We start from the raw sequence: 18,408 nt of genomic DNA, 5'->3' as shown, positions 1-18,408 counted from the left end.
ATTCTTACCATGCTGGTGCATCACAGAATCACAGAATGGTTGGGTTTGGAAGGGACCTCTGGAGATCATCTAGTCCAGACCCCTGCTAAAGCAGGTTCCCCTAGAGCACGTTGCACAGGGTCGTGTCCAGGTGGGTTTTGAATATCTCCAGAGAAGGAGACTCCACAACCTCCCTGGGCAGCCTGCTCCAGTGCTCTGTCACCGTCACAGTAAAGAAGTTTTTCCTTATATTGAGATGGAACTTCCCATGTTTCAGTGCATAAGGCATATCTCCAGCAGGAATCAGCCTCTGTAGCTGCTGAAGGCTCCTAAGGTGACTGAGGCCAGGTATGCATTCATTTATCTACTTGCTAACATCTCTTGTCAGTGGTTTAACATTGGGTGAGCGCTTCAGGAAAAGAGATAAACATGTTACCTTTCCACGCACAGCTCTGCAGAAGCGGTAGATCCTCATGGAAACTCGCTCACCCCCTGCGCATCCCGTTGTGCCTGCTGTGGAAGGGGAGGCATGCCCAGAGCTGCCCGGGTGGACAGAAACCTGGGGTGCTCCTGTTAGGACTCTGAGTCCTGGGATTTGCTCCCAGCTCAGTAACTGTGCTGGTTTCCAGACTCTGAAACAAACCTAAGATTCAGGTGAGCCGGGAGAAAGATTCAGAAGATGAAGGACAGAGAGAAAACCACCATGGCAGATCTGGATGACATGATGCCTGTCACAATGTTGTTACCTTAACCCCAAGTACGTGCAGATGTTTCCATGACAGGGAAAGTGGCAGAGCATGGTAGGAGCAGACTACTTTGCAGACACAGCGAGGAGCTAAGAGCAGCTTCACTAGAGGATGTGTGTTGCAGGAGTCCTCCCATCCTGGAGGTGCTGGCAGCCAAGGAGCTGGCTGTGGTTGACTGGAAATGAGCTCTCTTCACTCCTGGTGTGAGACTAATCAGGCTGGGTGAGCAAATTAAATATGTTCATGCCCTAGAAACTGTGTTACTACTGTGAAATTTGCTCACCTTAGGCTAATGACACTGATGGTGCATGTAAATTATCATCTCTCAGAAAATTCATCTTCTAAAATGCTTAGGAACTGGTGACAGCTTGTGGCCTGCTCAGCCTTCACCCTCTTGGAGGAGAAGACTTATTGATCCTTTTCTGTTGTTCTGAAGGACATTGTGGGCCACGCTAACAGTGGTGACCAATACGGATGAAGAAGAAATGGGGTTGCTAACAGTGGTGGCCAATACGGATGAAGAATAAATGGGGTTGGAGTCCAACATCTATGTTTTGAAGTCAGACACTGCCACTTTTCCCTCTGGCATTCATGGTCATCCCTGGAGAGATGAAGCCCACCGTGATTTGGGGGGGATCTACCTACTTTTTCTTCTTGTGGCTTTTGAAGAGCTCTTTGGAAAATGTGGGGCACTGCTTTTAGTCATTGCAAAACTGGAGATTTGACTTGGAGTGCTGAAAAGAGATTAAAGGTTTTGCAAGCAGCAAACCCTAGATTTACAGCAAACAGAGGATTTTTCTTCCTCAGTACAAAAGCCCAGATGCAGCTTAAATTAAAATCAATAATTGATCTGCGTCCATTTACAGATACATCTACTTTCATGTAGGCTGGGAAACCTTATCCCTGTGTGCACATTTTGCTTTTAAGCAGCTTGTACTCAGGCTGCCTGCAAGTATATCTGCTCATCGAGTGGGCAACGCGTGGTCCCTTCTAGGAGTGAGCTGGGGCCATTTTTTTTCTGCTGGATGCCAAGAGGAGGACTGACAAGACAGATGGAAACTGCTGAATTGTTACACAGCTCAGGGTGCAGCCAGGATTTACCTCTTGAGAAATGGCAGCAGTCCCCAAAGTAAGTAGCTTGCACGGGCAACAAATCTGCCTCAAAATAAGCAGCATGGATGCAGCCTATAAGGCTGAACTCAAAATAAACCTTTTTTTTTTTTTTTAGCTGAGATGCTGTAATATGGGATGAGTCTGAGCAAACATACTGTGACTCTCCTCTGTTCAGTGCTCTGTGTCCCAGATCACTGCCTGTGCAGCCACGCCAGGCTACGGGTCACGCGCCTTTATTCCTTACATAGAGAAAAATTCCTACTATGTTAACAACAGATCTGCAAGGAATTTCGTTTTTGCTTCAGCCAGTTAACGAACTGGCGTCTTGCTCTGGCCAGTGCTTGCAGGGAGCACATTGCGAGGGCTCCTCTGCTCCAGCACTGTGCTGGTGAGACGTCTCTGCAGCACAGGGTACCCGGTGAGCTGGGGCATGTCCTGGATGCAGGATCCTGCTGGGACCCCGCTGCGGGGAAGGGCCCTGGGACGTGCCCCAGGATGTCACCTGCTGCTGGACACCCAGTTCTGGGGTCTGGCAGCTCGCACTTCCACCAGCAGACCCAAGTCATCCCCTTTCCCAGGAAGGAATTGCTGGTGTCCACCTTGGGGTCCAGCTCTCGAGGGCACTTTGGGGTCTGTGCCTCTGGGGACTGACACCATTTCTCCTGCCCCCACCTCCCTTTCGCTCCTCCCCTGCTGCTGCCCCCCGCGGCCCCTCTCCCTTGTGTCCCCCCACGTTGTGCCCAGCCCTCAGCGGAGGCAGCCCCCTTCTCCCTCTGCCCCAGTGCAGACAGGCAGGTCCCCCGGCCTCCCGCCCTCTCGCCGCTCTCAGGGGGCATGTGGGCAGCCTGGGCAGCGTGACACAGAGCTGACCGACTCCACGGAGGATTTGGGGGATTTTTAGCTGCTAAATATTAGGCTTGTTAGGTGCACGTGCTGCTGAGCCTGCGTGAACTGATTTTTATTTTTTTTCAGAGGAATCTTGGACAAGATTCATGGCTGTGGCAGCAAAAGGCACACTGTTGACAGGAGGCTGAGCACTCTGCTCAGTGGCCCTTTCTGCTAAAGGAACTCTTTTCTCCACCCCCCACAAAGCAGGTGATCACAGTAGCAAAATTACTGGGCATCTTTCAAGGTATGGCATAGCGTATTTTCTGGTTAAGTGTCTCCTTAGAACCAGCTGACTGTTTCAGCTGAAACCTTCTCAAAAATACCTGAGTCTGAGTCAGACACGTAAGGTAGAAAACAGGATCCTGACAGTTGGAGTCTGGGGAAATTGCAAGCAAGTAGAAACTAGATCTTACAAAAGGAAGTACGGGCCAGCTAACGATGGAGATTATCAGCTCTTCCCATCGCTCCTGATGACAGAATGAGAAAAGGTGCCCTTCTGCTTCCTAGGGAGGTTTCCAAGTGAAAAGAAAGGGGCTTTGTTTTTGGTCGGGGAGGGGGATTTCAGCTGAGGAAGGTTAGCAGGGAAGCAAAGACAGGAAACCTGCAGCAGCTGGGCATTGTGTGCGAGAGGAGAAGCTGCCCGTTCGGTGTTTATGGTGTGTCTCCAGGAGCTAGAAAGGGTGAGATGCTTTTAGTTTTGGCTTCATTTGTAGCTGTTGTGTGCTCCTAGCTTCCCCTCTTTTCAGCTTGCAGCCCTGAGATTAATTCAGAATAGAGAGTAGAGCTTCCCACCTTCCAGAAAATAATGTCGTGATCTCATGTGAGTCCTCTTGGAGACAGACAGGGAGGAAGAGGGAGACAAAAGAATCGAGGAAAAACTGCATCATGCAGCCAGATCTGCATTAGGCCCAACATCTGTATCCTGGGATTGGATTGCTGCTGAGATTTGGCTCGAGGGCAGCGTGTCCTTCCTGCTGGGTAGAGACCATTTGCCACAGGATGAGCATGGCTGTGTTGGGAAAGTTGGGGGAAAAGCGATATATAAGAAAAGGGGCCCTGGGTGGGCAGCAGCATTTCCACCTGGGGGAAGCCCCACCTGTACAGCTCCTAAACCTGAAAGCAATGACGTATCTGAGTGGCCTAAACCAAGCGAGCCCACGACAAGGAGTGGGATTTCAGGTGGATGAGAAGTCAAAGCTGCGCCATGAGCTGAGAGAGCCCGGCACCATGCGCAGCAAGGTGGTATGGATGTGTAGGCTGCAAAATTACAAGCTGCTTCTTGCCAACTATGTAGCTACAACAAGCACACCGAAGCAGACTGGGTTTCCCTTTCACCCTTGTCTGGCCTCCTGTTAGTCTACACCTCTGTGGGGTGTCCGGACGAAGTGCTAAAAACTGGAAATAGAAATACAGAATGAAAAACTTGAATAAAATGTCCAGGCTCAAGTTCTGTGTTTGCCTGCTGACTGAAGAAATAGTGGGCATTTTGTAATGAAAGCTGAGCAGTGTCCACGGTGGGTGATGGTGCTTCCATGCGAGGAGTCCCACCAATGGGCAAGACCAGATGTATATTGCACCACTGGTGTCAGCTGGAAGAAGCCTATTTTTCGGGTTTGTGTCCAACAGAATCACCAGATTCTTTTCTAGTCCACACATTTTAAAGTGTTTGCAGTCATCTCAGATCTTCACATAATCAATTTAATTTCAATACTTTCTTCAAATACAAAAGTCTTAACTGAGCGCATTGGTACCTGGCGAAACTTCTTCTGTCATAAAAAGACCAAAGATGGATAGGATAGGATAGGATAGGATAGGATAGGATAGGACAGGATAGGATAGTTCAGTTGGAAGGGACCTACAACAATCATCTAGTCCAACTGCTGGGCTGGTAGAAGTTCCTTGCACTTGGGAGTTCGCTGAAGGTATGCCAGGGTCACGCTCCAGCCCATTTTGCTTTCCATTTACTCCTGTTGGCCTGCAGATCTTCTGAGGTACCTGCATGACCTTCCCAGTTCACCACAGTAAGTCTGTTTGCCAAGTGTTTACTTGACCTAAATTCTTTAGAAAACCATCGCTTTTGACAACTGTGGCTGGCTTGACAGAACTGGGTAGCTGGTTTATAAATGCTGTGACCTGGACACGCAAGCTCTGCCATTTTGTTATCAACAGTATAGGCAGTTATTTTTCTATTTTATTTATTTTTTGATTTTAGGTGTTTTCTTAAACTCTATTTTTTTCTAACTAGAAGATTGAGCTGTTGCATATATGTCCTAAATTGCTAGTTTACCTTTTGGTCCTCAGCATAACATCTCTTCAGAAAGGTATTTAATTCTGAAGACAATTGTGCTTCTCACGGAGTGGTTACATCATACCTGGTAACTCACTGGATTCAGACGTCTGCTTTTAATGACAATTGTTACTGTGACACAATTAAAGGCAGTAAAATTATTTTACCTGGTGCAATGGCTTACTACAATTTTTCCATTTGGCATCCCAAATAAATTCCAGTTACATTTCCTTTATCCTGGGTCTGATTCCTTAAATAAGGAACTTTCACAGTCTTTAAGTTCCTCCTGCTCTATGGAGAAACGTCAGAAATTTCTTCATTCTTTTTCCTGAAGATCAAGAACACTTTTCTAACATGGTATTTTATAATTTTAAGAAAAAAATCTTTTATGGTAAAAGTCATTGGAGCACAACTGTCTAATTAACATGCATTATATGAGCTAAATAACTATTACAGGAAATTAGTGAAGAGTAGACTCAACATTAAACTTGCATTTATGAATACCAAATGCGGAATTGTATGTGTGTGTAATTATAGATAAGACCCCATTTGACTGCTCTAAGGGCATTAAACTTCCCTTCCAGCTAAGATGAGAGGAAGAGGGAAATTAGGAACCACACGCCGAATTAAAAAAAAAAAAAAAACTTTTGAAAAAATTATGAGCCAGTCAAAATATTTTTCATTGTTGTCAAATTTACGTTAGCCCCAGTGCTAGCTGCTTCTGCTTCCCATCAGTAAAACATTCTCCAGGTCCATCAATCAGTATGTGAAATGATACCATAAGGATGCTCCTGATATGAGTACTTGACAGGCAGAGTGATGCTCCTCATTGCTGCCCTTGCGCTGGCGCAACCCTGCACTAGCCCAGCTTCCCCAACAGAGACGGTGTCTCCTCCTGACCCTTGCGATGCTGAACGCAACCTGGCTCGAGCCGCCTGGCAGCTGGGGGTCTCTCATCCTTCAGAGGATAAAGATCATGAAATGAAGGTGCGGCTTAATGCCTATCAAAATCCCCAGGCTGGGCTGATAGGCAAGGTGACCTACCTTGTGCTGGTATCTGCCTTTTAATTTCATGCCAAATCCAGCAGCGTGGTTGTCTCTGTTGGCCATGGGAAATAGAGCACCAAACTACACGCAGTCAAGTGGTATTTAGCTACATCAGGAAGTTGATTCGAAAAAATGAACACAGGCCTGAATTTGTGTCTCTACTTGTTCTCTTCACGGTGGTTGGAGAAGCAAAATTTGCTGCGAGAGGTTGTATCTGGTTGTATTGGACCAGCTGAAAATTGCAAAAACCTGAAAAAATGGTTGGCGCTCAGAGTCTATCCATCAGCTGTGACAGCCAGCCCAGCAATTGCAAGGGAAAAAAAGAAAAAAGGAAAAAACCCCATCCCAGCCACCAGAATATCGCTTCTCCTTACCTGCCAGAACCCATCACTTGCTCTTCTGGCCAAAGAAGATGATGGGTGTCAGCCCTTTAAAGTTGTTGTGAAATAAGAAACCATTGAACACAATGCAACCGCATATTACTGGCCACTCCTTACAAACCAAACTGAACCAAATAGGATTAAATCAGAGTAATACCTCATGTGATTACAGCTCATTGTGTTCAAATAAAAGCTGACGTTATCGTGAGTGATTTGTTTGGGGGTGGGGGTGGAGAGGAGAAGAGATGCTACAGCTTTTGCTCACAGTGGTTGCTATTTATAACACTGTAAAGCCACCGTGAATGTGTTTTAAATGCACTGCCACGAGCACGTGCTGCTTAAGCTTGGTATTATGGCTCTAAAAATTAATTGCAACTCTTAGATGTGCCCCTATACTAATAATACATTAATGTTATTCTGTATCAGTTGGTTCAGACATACAAAAACTTTGTAGACCTGGCACTTGCAATGATGCAACCATAATTTGTAACTGCATTTGTAGCTCTGTAATCAATATGGGAACGCTTTATAGTCACATCTACCTGCTGCTTTTACAACCCCCTTCTAAAACAATTTAAATAGGAACTGAAGAATAAATGTGACCGGAGTCCTCAGCCAGCAAAACTGAGAACAGAGAAGCACATCAGTGCTAATTAACTCCAGCGCCCTGCCAGGCCTGGCTCACAGCAGCTCTGCAGGCTGCAGGACCGTTTCTGCGGGTTCAGTAGGATTCCCGTTTAATTTGTTCAGAGGGGGTGGGTAACTACTCTTCCAGCAGCAATCGAGTGCTGGTTAGATTATTATCCTCAAAACTGGTCCTATTGCCTGTAGTGCTTGGGTCTTTCTCTTCGTGCTCATCTTGTTTTGCCCTGGCTTCTCTGTGCTCTGTAACTGCATCTCTTTCTCTCTAATGAAGCTCAGGAAATCTGTCTGGGGGAGGGAAGAAGTCCTGAATGCAGAAGAGGGTTCAGGAACTTGGCTTGCTTTGTATCTATTATTATTTATTGTATTTTTCCTAGTGTTAATTTAAGTGGGTTTTGAACTATGAGCTTTATAAACTACTTTAATTATGCTGATGCAAAATCTATTTCCATCCATTCTCTTTTCTCTCTACCCCACAATGTACTTTACTGTTAAGTTCTGATTATTCTGAATACTACTGCTTTCCTTGTAGCAGCACTAACCTCCTCCACACTCACCTGAACCCATGGATACCCTTGCTTTAGGGCTTTTTATAAGAATCTCAACTTAAAACTTGGTGTTCTTTGCTTGAATTGCCTTTGTTAAGCCAGAAAGCAATTCTGTTGGAACTGTGATGGGGAGGGAGAGCTGCAGCATGACCTTGCTCTTGCTCCTTTCAAACAATAACTTCCAGGAATACTCCTGAGATCAGCCCAGCCTTATCTATATTTTACATTTCATTGTCTGAATTCCTTAAAAGTCACATAAACCTGATTTTTTTGTTCAGGAGCGTAGAGGATGATGGTAGCTAGAGAGAGACATTGAGGTTTTCAGCTACGTACCCAGCCCAGACTGGTAGTGACTGAAGGACGGCTGTTTGTTTGATGGACTATCAGACATTAATTTGTCCATCACGACCTGTCTCCTAAATTTCAGCTATGATGTGACTGTACATGTAACTGTCACCCCTGCGGTCATTCCCAACAGAGAGCCCTGGAGGCACTGACCTGTTCAGCAGGGCGATCCCGTGCATGGAACACATCCCCGCTGGCAATCCCGTGCAGGAGAGCTTGCTCTTTTCCTCTGTGTATGTGCTGCCAGTAACTGGGGCTGCAACCTTTTATATGCACCTTAACGCTGTTTAATGGGGGCAACATTGACTGCCACAACACCTGATTGATGTGGGTTGCCGGATCACAGTGAGAATGGCAGAAAGAAATGTGAACTGTGGTGTCATGGCGAGAGCAGACTTCATCTGTTCTCCTCCGAAGCAGAGTTGGTACAAGCCTGACTTTGTCCACCCAGGGCTGAGGAAAGTGGCCTGCCAGGAAAGAAGTAGGAAGCTGCTCCCCACACTCATTCATTGCTCTTTTGAAAGAGGTACTAGCATTACCTCTCACAGATTTCATACAGCTTGAAGGCTCCTAGCATTGCTGGGAGAGTCTTAAAAATAATATTACAGTTGTCCTAAGTAACTAAAATTCAGCCAACCAATACATAAAAGTACTAAAATACTTTTAGAAGTACTAAAAATGAAAAAAAAAGTAGAAATAGAAAGATTTAAATAACAAAGCTCAAAAAAGAAAGAAGGTAAACCAGACCAAATGGTTATCAAATGGCAGTTTGGAGCCAGGTAATCCCCTGCAGAGCTGGGAGAGCAACAGACCTTATTTCCTTCTGCATGTGAGCAACACCTTGGCTTGCCATGGAAATGTGTAAGGCAGCAGGACTGCTGCTGTCAGAGAGGGCAATACTTCTCCTACCCCTGGGGGACACCATTGCTCCAAGTAAGAAGGTTGTCAGGTTTGTGTTAGTACGAACCCTGGCAATTTGCTCTCCTCCTCTGCTTGCTCGCAACTTCTCCTAGTGCCTGGTTATAGCTTCTAGTCACCCTATTGTATCACAATTCTCTTTTCCAACCTTTTTTCAAAGACCTTTCCCACCAAAACTTGCCCCGCCATGAGGTCGCTCTTCTGCCCACACAGGATACAGAATTGGTCTCTTCTTTGTTTAGGGAAGGGTTTTTTTATTGCTGCTATTCCTTAGTGCAGCAGAACAAGAGAGACTAGTAGCTCATTACACTGACCAAAGCTGCACAGGTTTACTTGCTCGGGATGATGCTTTTTGCTGTGAGAATACTATTTCCCCAACAAAGGAACTGGTTTGCCTTTTGGCCTCCTTGATGCCTGTTTCCATACCATAGCCTCAGGCTGTATCTTCAGGTGTGTCATGGACCAGGGTCACTAGCACTGATTTGACATCCCAAGCTCCCAAGGATTTTATCAAAGTCCCTATGACAGTAGCTGTCCATCTCAGAGAAGGGGAAGGGGCTCTTCATCCCTATATTGAGTGTCAGCTGGTGAAGCCAGATCTCATAAATAAATATTAAGCTCTCCTGCCATCACTCTGTCCCCTGGACTCCCTGACACTCCTGAGAAGCATGCAAATAGTTTGCCTCATCCTTCATTGAAGTACATAGACTCACCCGATGATAGTCACTGTCACCCTCCTATTACTGTCTAGACTTGTCGCAGTGAGACCTAGTCATGAGACACATGACAGCATCTGCAGAAGTGACACCTCATGCCAAACTTGATGTCCGTGTCATGCAAGAAAGGCTCAAACTGTTTACAAGCCTCCAAGACAGATCAGTCTGCTGGGATCTGAAGCCCTCTGTCTGGAGGGTGTGTTGGGCATTTCTCCCAAACAGCACAGAAGACGGTGGGACAGAAAGTGCCACAAGCTGGCAGGAAATCCCTCCCACAGAGGCCACTGCTGGAGCTCTTGCCTGGTGTCAGACTTAGCTGTGGGACAATGCGGATGCTTCCAGCCAAGAAGAAGGAGTACAGGAGGTCCTGAAGTGCCACTCACAAGCTTGTTCTTAAGAGCTGGAGCTCAGGAGTCAACCCATTCATCCCTCTGTTTGGCAATTAACCAAGTCACATTGTTCTTCACTTTCAAATGCTTTGATGTCACCTCATCCTTGTGATACAGTCCCATATAGGACTGCATGTCCTATGTATACTGGGGGCAGTCAGCTGCAGCCCTCCCTTATTCACGTGCCCTGCTGCATGGCTTGCCTGCAGTCCTCCTTCTCCAGAGGGTTCCCTAGGAATAAAGGCATTGAGGAGCTGTAATGGCCACTGAATTTAGGCAAGGCAATCTTGGTAGCAGATCTTGGTTGGTCTCTTCTCAGAGCACCATGCTCCGTGTGTCTGGTTCAAGACCTCCCACGTCAGAGGTTGGGTCGCAGCTGCCATGAGAAACTTGATTTTCTGAACTTGCCCCCTCTACTTGCTCTCAGGGAGGACCAGCCTCACCAGCACCTGGAGGAAGGGCATCAGCAGCACCAGGCTGGCCACTGGTTGGGACCCACTAAGTGTGATGGAGATGGTCCTCCTCATCTCCACCTCCGAGATCTGCTGGCCAGCCTCCTGGATCCCTGCTTCTGCCAAGCTCTGTGCCAATTAGCAACGCGTTTGTTTGATTTTCTCCTGTCTTGTAGTTATCTAATCTCCTGCCCTGGGGCTGGGAAGGCCTGAGAGCACTGGTGTGTGCCGGCCCCGTTTCCAAGCACATGTGAACACATTTATGAATGCTCCCTCCATGGGTATACTGCAGGAGCTGAGGAAGTCTTGGCCTCAAAATATTGTAGATATATTGAAAAAACTAATCTCCAAGCGCTGCTCAGAATACCGTTAGGTAATGATCATCCTTTCAAGTGCAGGATGAAAAAGATCAATTGCAGCTTTCTTTTTGTGTGTGCTATAAACAGTTTGTACACTTGTAGAGGATGAAAATGATGTTGGAAACCCAGTTACGGTCCCCTGAAGTGAAATGTTTGAAAGTACACTTTCGCTCCAACAGACATTTTTGAATCATGGCATGGTCAGGAGCCAGATCGTTTCCTGTGGCTTTCTAAAAAAACATTTCCGTTCAGTTGTTATCAGGTCAACAATATTTATAGTTTTTTCCCCGTGGGCTAGCAGATTTCTTTACATATTTTATTTAGACAATTTAGGAGGCTCCATGTATTTTCCTGTAATTCCTGGATATTGGTTGAAGAAAGAAACTGTTGGTTCTGACAGATTTTTTTAAGAAAATGACATTTTAAAAGTTTCCTGTTTATAGGTCAGCAAAGAGTTACAGTATGCAAGGCCCTAAAATGTCCTTTTTAAAGCAAAAAATAGCCAGATCACTGCAATTCCCACAGAAAGGAAACAAGTGTAGCTGCAGGATTTATCAGATGATTTAAGAAAAACCAATAATAAATACATTGCAGTTTTATAAGACTAAGTATTGTCAGTACCATGCAGGGCTTGAAGAACAGAGATGACTACAATAAAGATTCCCCTCTCCCCTATTCCTCTGTCTGCACCCAGTTGTAATTATGCAAGAAATTAGCAATATTTCAAGAGCAGCTCTGATGTGAAGCGGCTGTTTTCCAAAGTATTTTATGTCACTGTGTAGATTACAAAATTGCTATTTTGCAACCTAACAGGCAAGAGCCTCCGAGACTTTTGTCGTGGGAGCTCAGCACCTTGCCCTGCTCACAGAGGTATGAGGAGTGGGGCTGCTGGAGCCTGGAGCCGGCACATGCAGGCTGAGGGCTGCTGGGGTATTTACCTTTGCTGAACCTTCTGACCTTACAATCAGCTCTTTTGAAAGTGGATTTAAAAAACCTTATTTCAGAAAGCCTTGGGGATAGTGTATTGATTTTTTTTGTTATGCCACAGCAATGTAGTTTGAGAGGAAAAACATCGTCCAGGGCCACGGTACCTAGACAGCGTTCCATACATTTTATCGCCTTACTTTCCAGATAGCGTTGCGTTCCAGCAAGTGAAAAGAAAATGTTAGTGTGGGCTGCGCCCGCTCCCGCTTGGTGATGTCTGCGAGCACCTCAGGTAAGGAACCGCATGTCTAAAAGTGAGTGAAATGAGTGGCCCAAACCGCTTCACGGCATTCCCTGTCATTTCAAACCGTGCTACGCCGCCCGACGGAAGGCAGATCCCGCACCCCCGCCTGCAGCCGTGGCAAACCCGAGCCCCGGCGCCTGCCCGGCAGCTGCGGAGGAGCCCGGGGCGGCGGATGCTGCGCCCGCGGGGCTCGGGGGGTCCCGGGGCGCAGCAGCGCAGAGCGGAGCCCCCGCTGCCCCCGGGCAGGGCTCTACACTTCCAGCCGGGGGAAACTCCGTGCCGGCGCGGCTTCCTCCTCGGCAGAAAGTTGTGCGGCCGCCCGCCCCCGGCTGCCCCGGGGCGAGACGGCGCCGGGAGCGGGGGGGTGCGGGTGGCTGGCCGCCTCCCCGGGCAGGCAGGCCGGCGGGCCGGGGCCGGGTCCGGGGCGGGGCGGCAGGGCCCGGCCCCGCTGATGTCAGCCGGGACGGGGGAGGAGGGGAGCGGAGGGAGGGAGGGGGAGAGGCCGCCCGTGTTCCGGGTCAGGCGCGGGAATGCGCGGCGGCCGCCAGCAGCGCTGCGCCCGGCGCCCCGCGATGCCCCTCAGGGGAGGGCAGCGGCCCGACGAGGAGCACTAGGGGGGCGCCCCCCGCCCCGCTCGGCTCCGGCTCCGGCTCCCGCCCATTGTTCGCCCGGGGCCGCCGCGCTCGCCCGGGGCCGCTTCCCGCCGCCGGCGCGCTGGATGCGGGTTGCCGCCGCCGGCTCGCCGGGACCCGCGCTGCGCGGCGGCAGAGGGGGGCAGCGGCTCCTGCGGCCGGCGGGGAGGAGCGGGCGGCGGTGAGCGGCGGCGCCGCCCGCCCCGCGGCCGCCAGCGGCCCGGCCCGCCCCCCGGCCCGGCTCGGCGGGGCGATGTTCCACTGCATCCCCCTGTGGCGGTGCAACCGCCATGTGGAGTCCATCGACAAGCGGCACTGCTCGCTGGCCGCCGTGCCCGAGGAGATCTACCGCTACAGCCGCAGCCTGGAGGAGCTGCTGCTGGACGCCAACCAGCTCCGCGAGCTGCCCAAGGTGAGCGGGGAGCGGGAACGGGGGGCGGCCCCCCCTCCCCCGGCGCCGGGGCCAGGCCGGTCCCGGCCCCGGCCCCGCCGCCGCCCGGGGCGGGGGGGCGCAGGTGAGCCGCCCCAGCAGGTGCCCGCCGAGCTCCCCGGCCCGGCGGGATGAGGCGGCGCCGCCGCGCCCGCCCCGAGCCTGCGATGGGGGGCTCCTGGACGCGCGGTGTGGGGCGGCCGGGGCCGTCGGTCTGTGGTGGTAACCCCAGGAGTTAAAGGAACCGGAGTCCCGGGTTGGCGTTTAGCACTTCGACGTAGTTTGATGGTAAACGAGCTTTGGGGAGGGAAAGCTGGAGATCCGCGTCTGGCGGGAGGAAAAGTGCTGTTGGGAGGGCAGAGGGCCGGAGCCACGGGACGTGAATATATGTTGTGATTAACATCCACGTCAGCGGAATTGCGAGACCTTGGAGGGTATTAAACCCTCCCCTTTTTTCCCCCTTTCGATAGATACTATCTGCTGTGTACGTGGGAAAAACGAAACCCTCTAGCAGATAGCAACCTTCCCGTTTCTGCCTTCCACTCCTGGGAACTTCATCATGCAAAACACGAGAGATGAATAAGCTTTTTCTTTTTCTGGGTGTAAGTCCCGCATGGTTGTCAGGCTTCTTGCCTGAAACACGTAGCCAGATTTTTGTGCATAATACTTTTTTGGTAGTATTGTCAAAGGTGAATTCGCTTTCAATTCAACGTGGTTTTGAGACATCGAGGTGGTACCCACCAGCACAACTCGCTGGCTGGCACTTGCTGATTTTGCTTGAGGAACTTCATCAGAGTGGTTCCAGCGAGGCACTATTCCACTCCATGGATGCAGAGCGAGTGGGAGGCGCGCCTGACTTGTGACTTGATGAACCAAGGGCATTTTTCAGTGTTTCCTCTTTAAACTTTGGACACCTCAGAAGCCTTTGTGAGTTGTGGTTGGTAGAGTTTGACACTGGAGGGGAAGTGTTATCTGGAAGCTGCACCTTAAAAGTGTGTGAGCTCTTACTAACTTGGAATCCAAGGAACTGAACTCACTAGCCAGAAGACTTTTCAAAAGCACCTTTGTTTCCACCTGAATCAAAGTTGGTCTCTTCATACCAAAACTTAAACAGTCTTATTTTTCTTTTTTTTTTAAACTCAGTTCACTCACATAAACTGTTTTTTTCACTCTAGGCAGTAAGGGTAATCGTGGTGGAGAAGTTTTCCCATAGACAGTAGTAAAGATGTTCAGTTGAACTGACTTATTAAATTTGACTTTTTCTTTTGAAAAGCATAGGTGCGGGTTTGCATCTTGTTGTGACTGGGCTCTTTATCCTTCTGAAGTAGAGCAAAACTGGTTCACATAGCCTCTGTGTGGGTGCTATTTTTACTTCCAGAAGTTTCTCCTGGCTTTGTGCACAGACTAGACTCAGGAGTCTCTTTCTTTTTGTATTAGACTTTTCTTCTTAGTGTTGGCTTTCAGGCTCGTACACTTCTTATTGCAGGGGTATTGAATGTGCTTGTGACTGAAATCCCACTGAGACCTATGGCTCTCTTTTTAAAAAAATAATAAATCTGGCACAAACTGGTTGCTGTGTACAAAGGTAAACGATGATGTCCATTTTTCAAGGTATTATATGATATTTATTTCTGTAAGTATAGTGCAACTATCCATTGTTTCTCCTCTTCCTTGAACTGTAATATATGAAGTAGCCTTTTTTGTCCTGTGATGGCTAAAAAGACCACTTCTTCCCATGACTTACATGTGAGTACATATTAAGTCCCATACATTTACAAAATAGCTGAGGGGGTAAAAAAAAAAAAGGCAACCCAGGCTCCTTGGCCTTGCAGTGGAATCAAGAAGTTGAAGTTAGAAAGAAGCGTTTTTTGCATGCATGGATCAGATTACAGGAGTGCCTAAATATACTGTAGGAATACGTTTGTGGGTTTTTAGCTGGACTAGGAGGAATCTGATGAAATACAACTGCAGAAACATACTTGTAGTATCTGTCCTGAGTACCTTGTGCCTTGTCAGCAATGCAGGAAAGCATTTTTATTAGGGCTTCCTGCACGGACCTATGAACTTCCCTTGTCAGTTCCTTATTAATGTTTTCTGATAAATGGAATATAGTGCCATCATCTCAGACAAGTGTTGACTCCATAGGATTTTCTGGTACAAAAATATAGCTGTGATCCTGGATGTGAAACTAATCTATTGAAGGTGGAAACAGGTGGGAAGAGCCCTGTTTTTAACATTTCTACCACCAAATAGTTTTAAAAGTTCTACTATAGGAATCTGGTTCGGGGGAGCAGTGGAAGATCTCTCTGTGGAAGGTAGCTACAGAGTACATTGTTCATTCCCCTTTATATTAAAAGGGTAGCGTTGATACAGAATTGGAAATAAGTACAAAAAGCTGGGGTACACCATAGCTCTCGCAGAGGAAACACGAGGGAAATCATTAGGGCATATAGTTAACAAACTGTTAGGTCAGCATAGATCTTAGTGGTTGTTAAGCCCTTAATCTAGTGTAATGCATTATATTAGTCTTACCTTACCTCTATTAAGTTTCTTCTCTATGTGCATAAAGGCAGTAACACAAAATCAAACTGGTTTTGGGCTCAGTTCAGGCCTAAGCAAATCAGGAGACTTGTTTAACTCTCAGTGGCTGGTTAGATGTGTTCCTGTACTTGACAAAGTCCTGAAGTTCACAGTGATTTGTGCCGATTCCTGGTGAATCATCTGTGGGGTGGGCTGATGCCGTAATATATCCCATAACACCGAGAAGGTGTCCATGTCACTGAGATGGTTGTGATCCTCCTTAGGAGGTTGCTGCTGTAAAGGCTCACCTTGAAACAGTGAAGAAGAATCGCCCTGTAGACTCTGTGACTTGCAGCGGAAGTTGCCATAGTTGGATGGATGAGGAAATCCCCAACTCTGCTGCCTTGCTCTTCATTCTACACACTGGTAGTTCAGACCTCATCTTCCCAGTGCGAGCAGGCGCGGTCTGAAACACCTATGACAGCAGGCAGGAGGTCTTGTAAGACTTCTCTGAAACCAAGTAGATATTGGTGAGTTCTTTGCCCAGCTTTGCCATGCGGCAAGTCTGAGACAGGGATGGTGGCTTTGTCTAGACATCTGCTTTCCTTCCACTTGCACAATTTTTTTTGTCCCTTCAAACATAAAGCTATCAGAGGCAGATAAATATCAGCAAGTGGCATGTTGGACTTGCTGTGTTTCTCTCAAGTTGATGGGGCAACTTGTGTTGGACACCCACACTTCCCCCCTTCTCCCCTGTTTCTCCCTGTCCTTGCTTTTATTAAGTAGCAATGAAAGACGTTCTTTGCTTGGTTTGCTCCAGTACACCAGTAAAACAATACACTCTAATACACCCTAAAACCTCAATTCTGAGCTACAGAAGTCGTCTTAGGCTTTGTTTAATCTACAGTCTTTGCTAGCATACTTAAAACCTCTGTTATTCTAGAGGACAATAGAACATGGTGTATGTTACGGTGTTACTGAAAAAACCCCAACAGAACAAACACACACAAAAATCCCCTCAAAAGACAGAAGACAACTTAAAGAATTGCTGTGGTGTCTCGATGGGAAAGGACTAGCAGAAAGACCCAGCGATATTGCTGTGTTGTACATTATGAGAGTCATCTGAAGGATCCTGAGGAGAGCAGAAACAAGAAATAAACACTCGAATCATTTTGAAAGAATTAGTTTATTGGTTTTATTCTTGTTGTGTTGGCTGACCAAAAAGTGTGGTAGAATTCTTCACCTCTTTCTAAGGGGAGAAGGTTAGGAAGGGTTCATCTGGAAAACATCTGAAAACAAATGTCCAAGAAGCAGATGGAGATGTCTTTGTCCCCCATTATTTCCACTCCTCCCCTTGTTTGCTCCCTTGTGCATTAATGCATGTGTGGACCAGGAAAAGAATGGGCTAACTTGGTTTCTCTGACCCGCTTTTCCCTACAAATATGTTTTTCCTAAGCTATACCTGTCAGCCTCTCAGGAATACAAGTTAATCATTTTTGTTTGTACAGTAACTTACAAATATCCTTTTGCTACTGCACAGGGATCCTTTTGGTTTCCCTTATCAATACTCTGATTCTTTCCCCAGGTCTCCTTAACTGCTCTGCTGGATCCCTTCTTCCCTCCCTTCCCCGATCATGCGATGGAGAACTTGTGCTCGTGTTGACAGCAACCTTTCTCTGCCGTTACCACTGGTGTCTCCGATTCCTTGCCCTGCATGTTCGTACTTTCCCATCCTCCCTTGTCCTTGATGTCCCAGGATCTTGCTTACTTCCTCTGACCTATACAGCTCTGTCTGCCTTGTGTTTTTGATTCTTTGCTTCCTCTCCTGTCCCTTCTGTGCCAGATTCTCAACTGCCCTTGCAAACATTTCTTTTCTTTTCTTTACACTCTGCTCTTTCCCCTCCATTTCTCCCAGGCTCCCTCTTCTGCTCTTGTCCTTCCTGCAGCATGAGCCAGCCTGGTGGGATATGCTGGAGCAGGCTGTGTACTATTAAGCTGCTCGTGGTTTTCCACAATATTGAGGTCTCTCTAGCCTTCCTTGGCAGATGTGGCTGTTTTCCCACAGAACAGCAATTTCTAGCTGTCAGCATGCTTCTCACCACTTCTGCTTTACAAGACAAATTAAAGGGCTGCACCCTTCGGTCTCAAAAGGAAGGGCTTTGTATAGGGCCAGTGGTAGAGTGTGGCTTTTAACTTGCTTAAATAATTCCTCCTCCTGTGCTGGATCCTAAGTGCCTTCCGTTGAATATTTGGTGTATCTGCTTTGATTGGAAAAAAACATAATGTGTGGTTGTAGGTGTGCATAGAGCAACTTAAAAATGTAGTTTGTGGTGGTTTGTTTTTTTCTTTTTCTAAACCTGGACCATTTTTATTTTCCTTAGGAGTGAAAACTTGAAAGCTTTTTCAGCGCAAGCTGTAACGTGTAGTATATCATTTGCTACACGTCAAAAACTATACTTCACTGAAGGGTAGGCTTTCTGGCAAATTGCTTTGATAGAAGAAAATAACACATTCTGCACGATGCATTTCAATAGCTTCTCTAATGAAAAGCATCAGATAAAAATAAAATGCTTTCAATTCTGTAGATCAGCCTGTAGTTGATTAGATGTTGTTTCCTACTCCTGTACATTAGAATTTAAGGGCCAATACATCCTGTCAACTTAATTTCTCTGTGCATGGAATTGGCAGTACAAAACTGGATCTCTGCATATTTTTTTCCCACTGTTTTGTAAAAAAAATAGAAATTCTTTATGAACCTTTGAATGCAGTATTACATTTTGACTATTATA

General features: G+C 47.4%; 1 protein-coding gene across 1 annotated transcript in view; it reads left to right on the top strand.

Moving 5' to 3' along the window:
- Window positions 1–12,922: 12,922 nt before the first annotated feature.
- The window catches only part of LRRC1 (leucine rich repeat containing 1), a 109,909-nt gene continuing 104,423 nt past the window's right edge, over window positions 12,923–18,408 (top strand). Inside the window, exon 1 of the mRNA XM_068405357.1 lies at window positions 12,923–13,081. Coding sequence (XP_068261458.1) covers window positions 12,923–13,081 — 159 coding nt within the window. The remainder of the gene's footprint in view (window positions 13,082–18,408) is intronic.

The sequence above is a fragment of the Nyctibius grandis genome, chromosome 1, assembly GCF_013368605.1.
Source record: "Nyctibius grandis isolate bNycGra1 chromosome 1, bNycGra1.pri, whole genome shotgun sequence".
Lineage (NCBI taxonomy): Eukaryota > Metazoa > Chordata > Aves > Nyctibiiformes > Nyctibiidae > Nyctibius > Nyctibius grandis.
The sequence above is the reverse complement of the archived record's forward strand: the minus strand, read 5'-3'. Positions and strand labels throughout refer to the sequence as shown.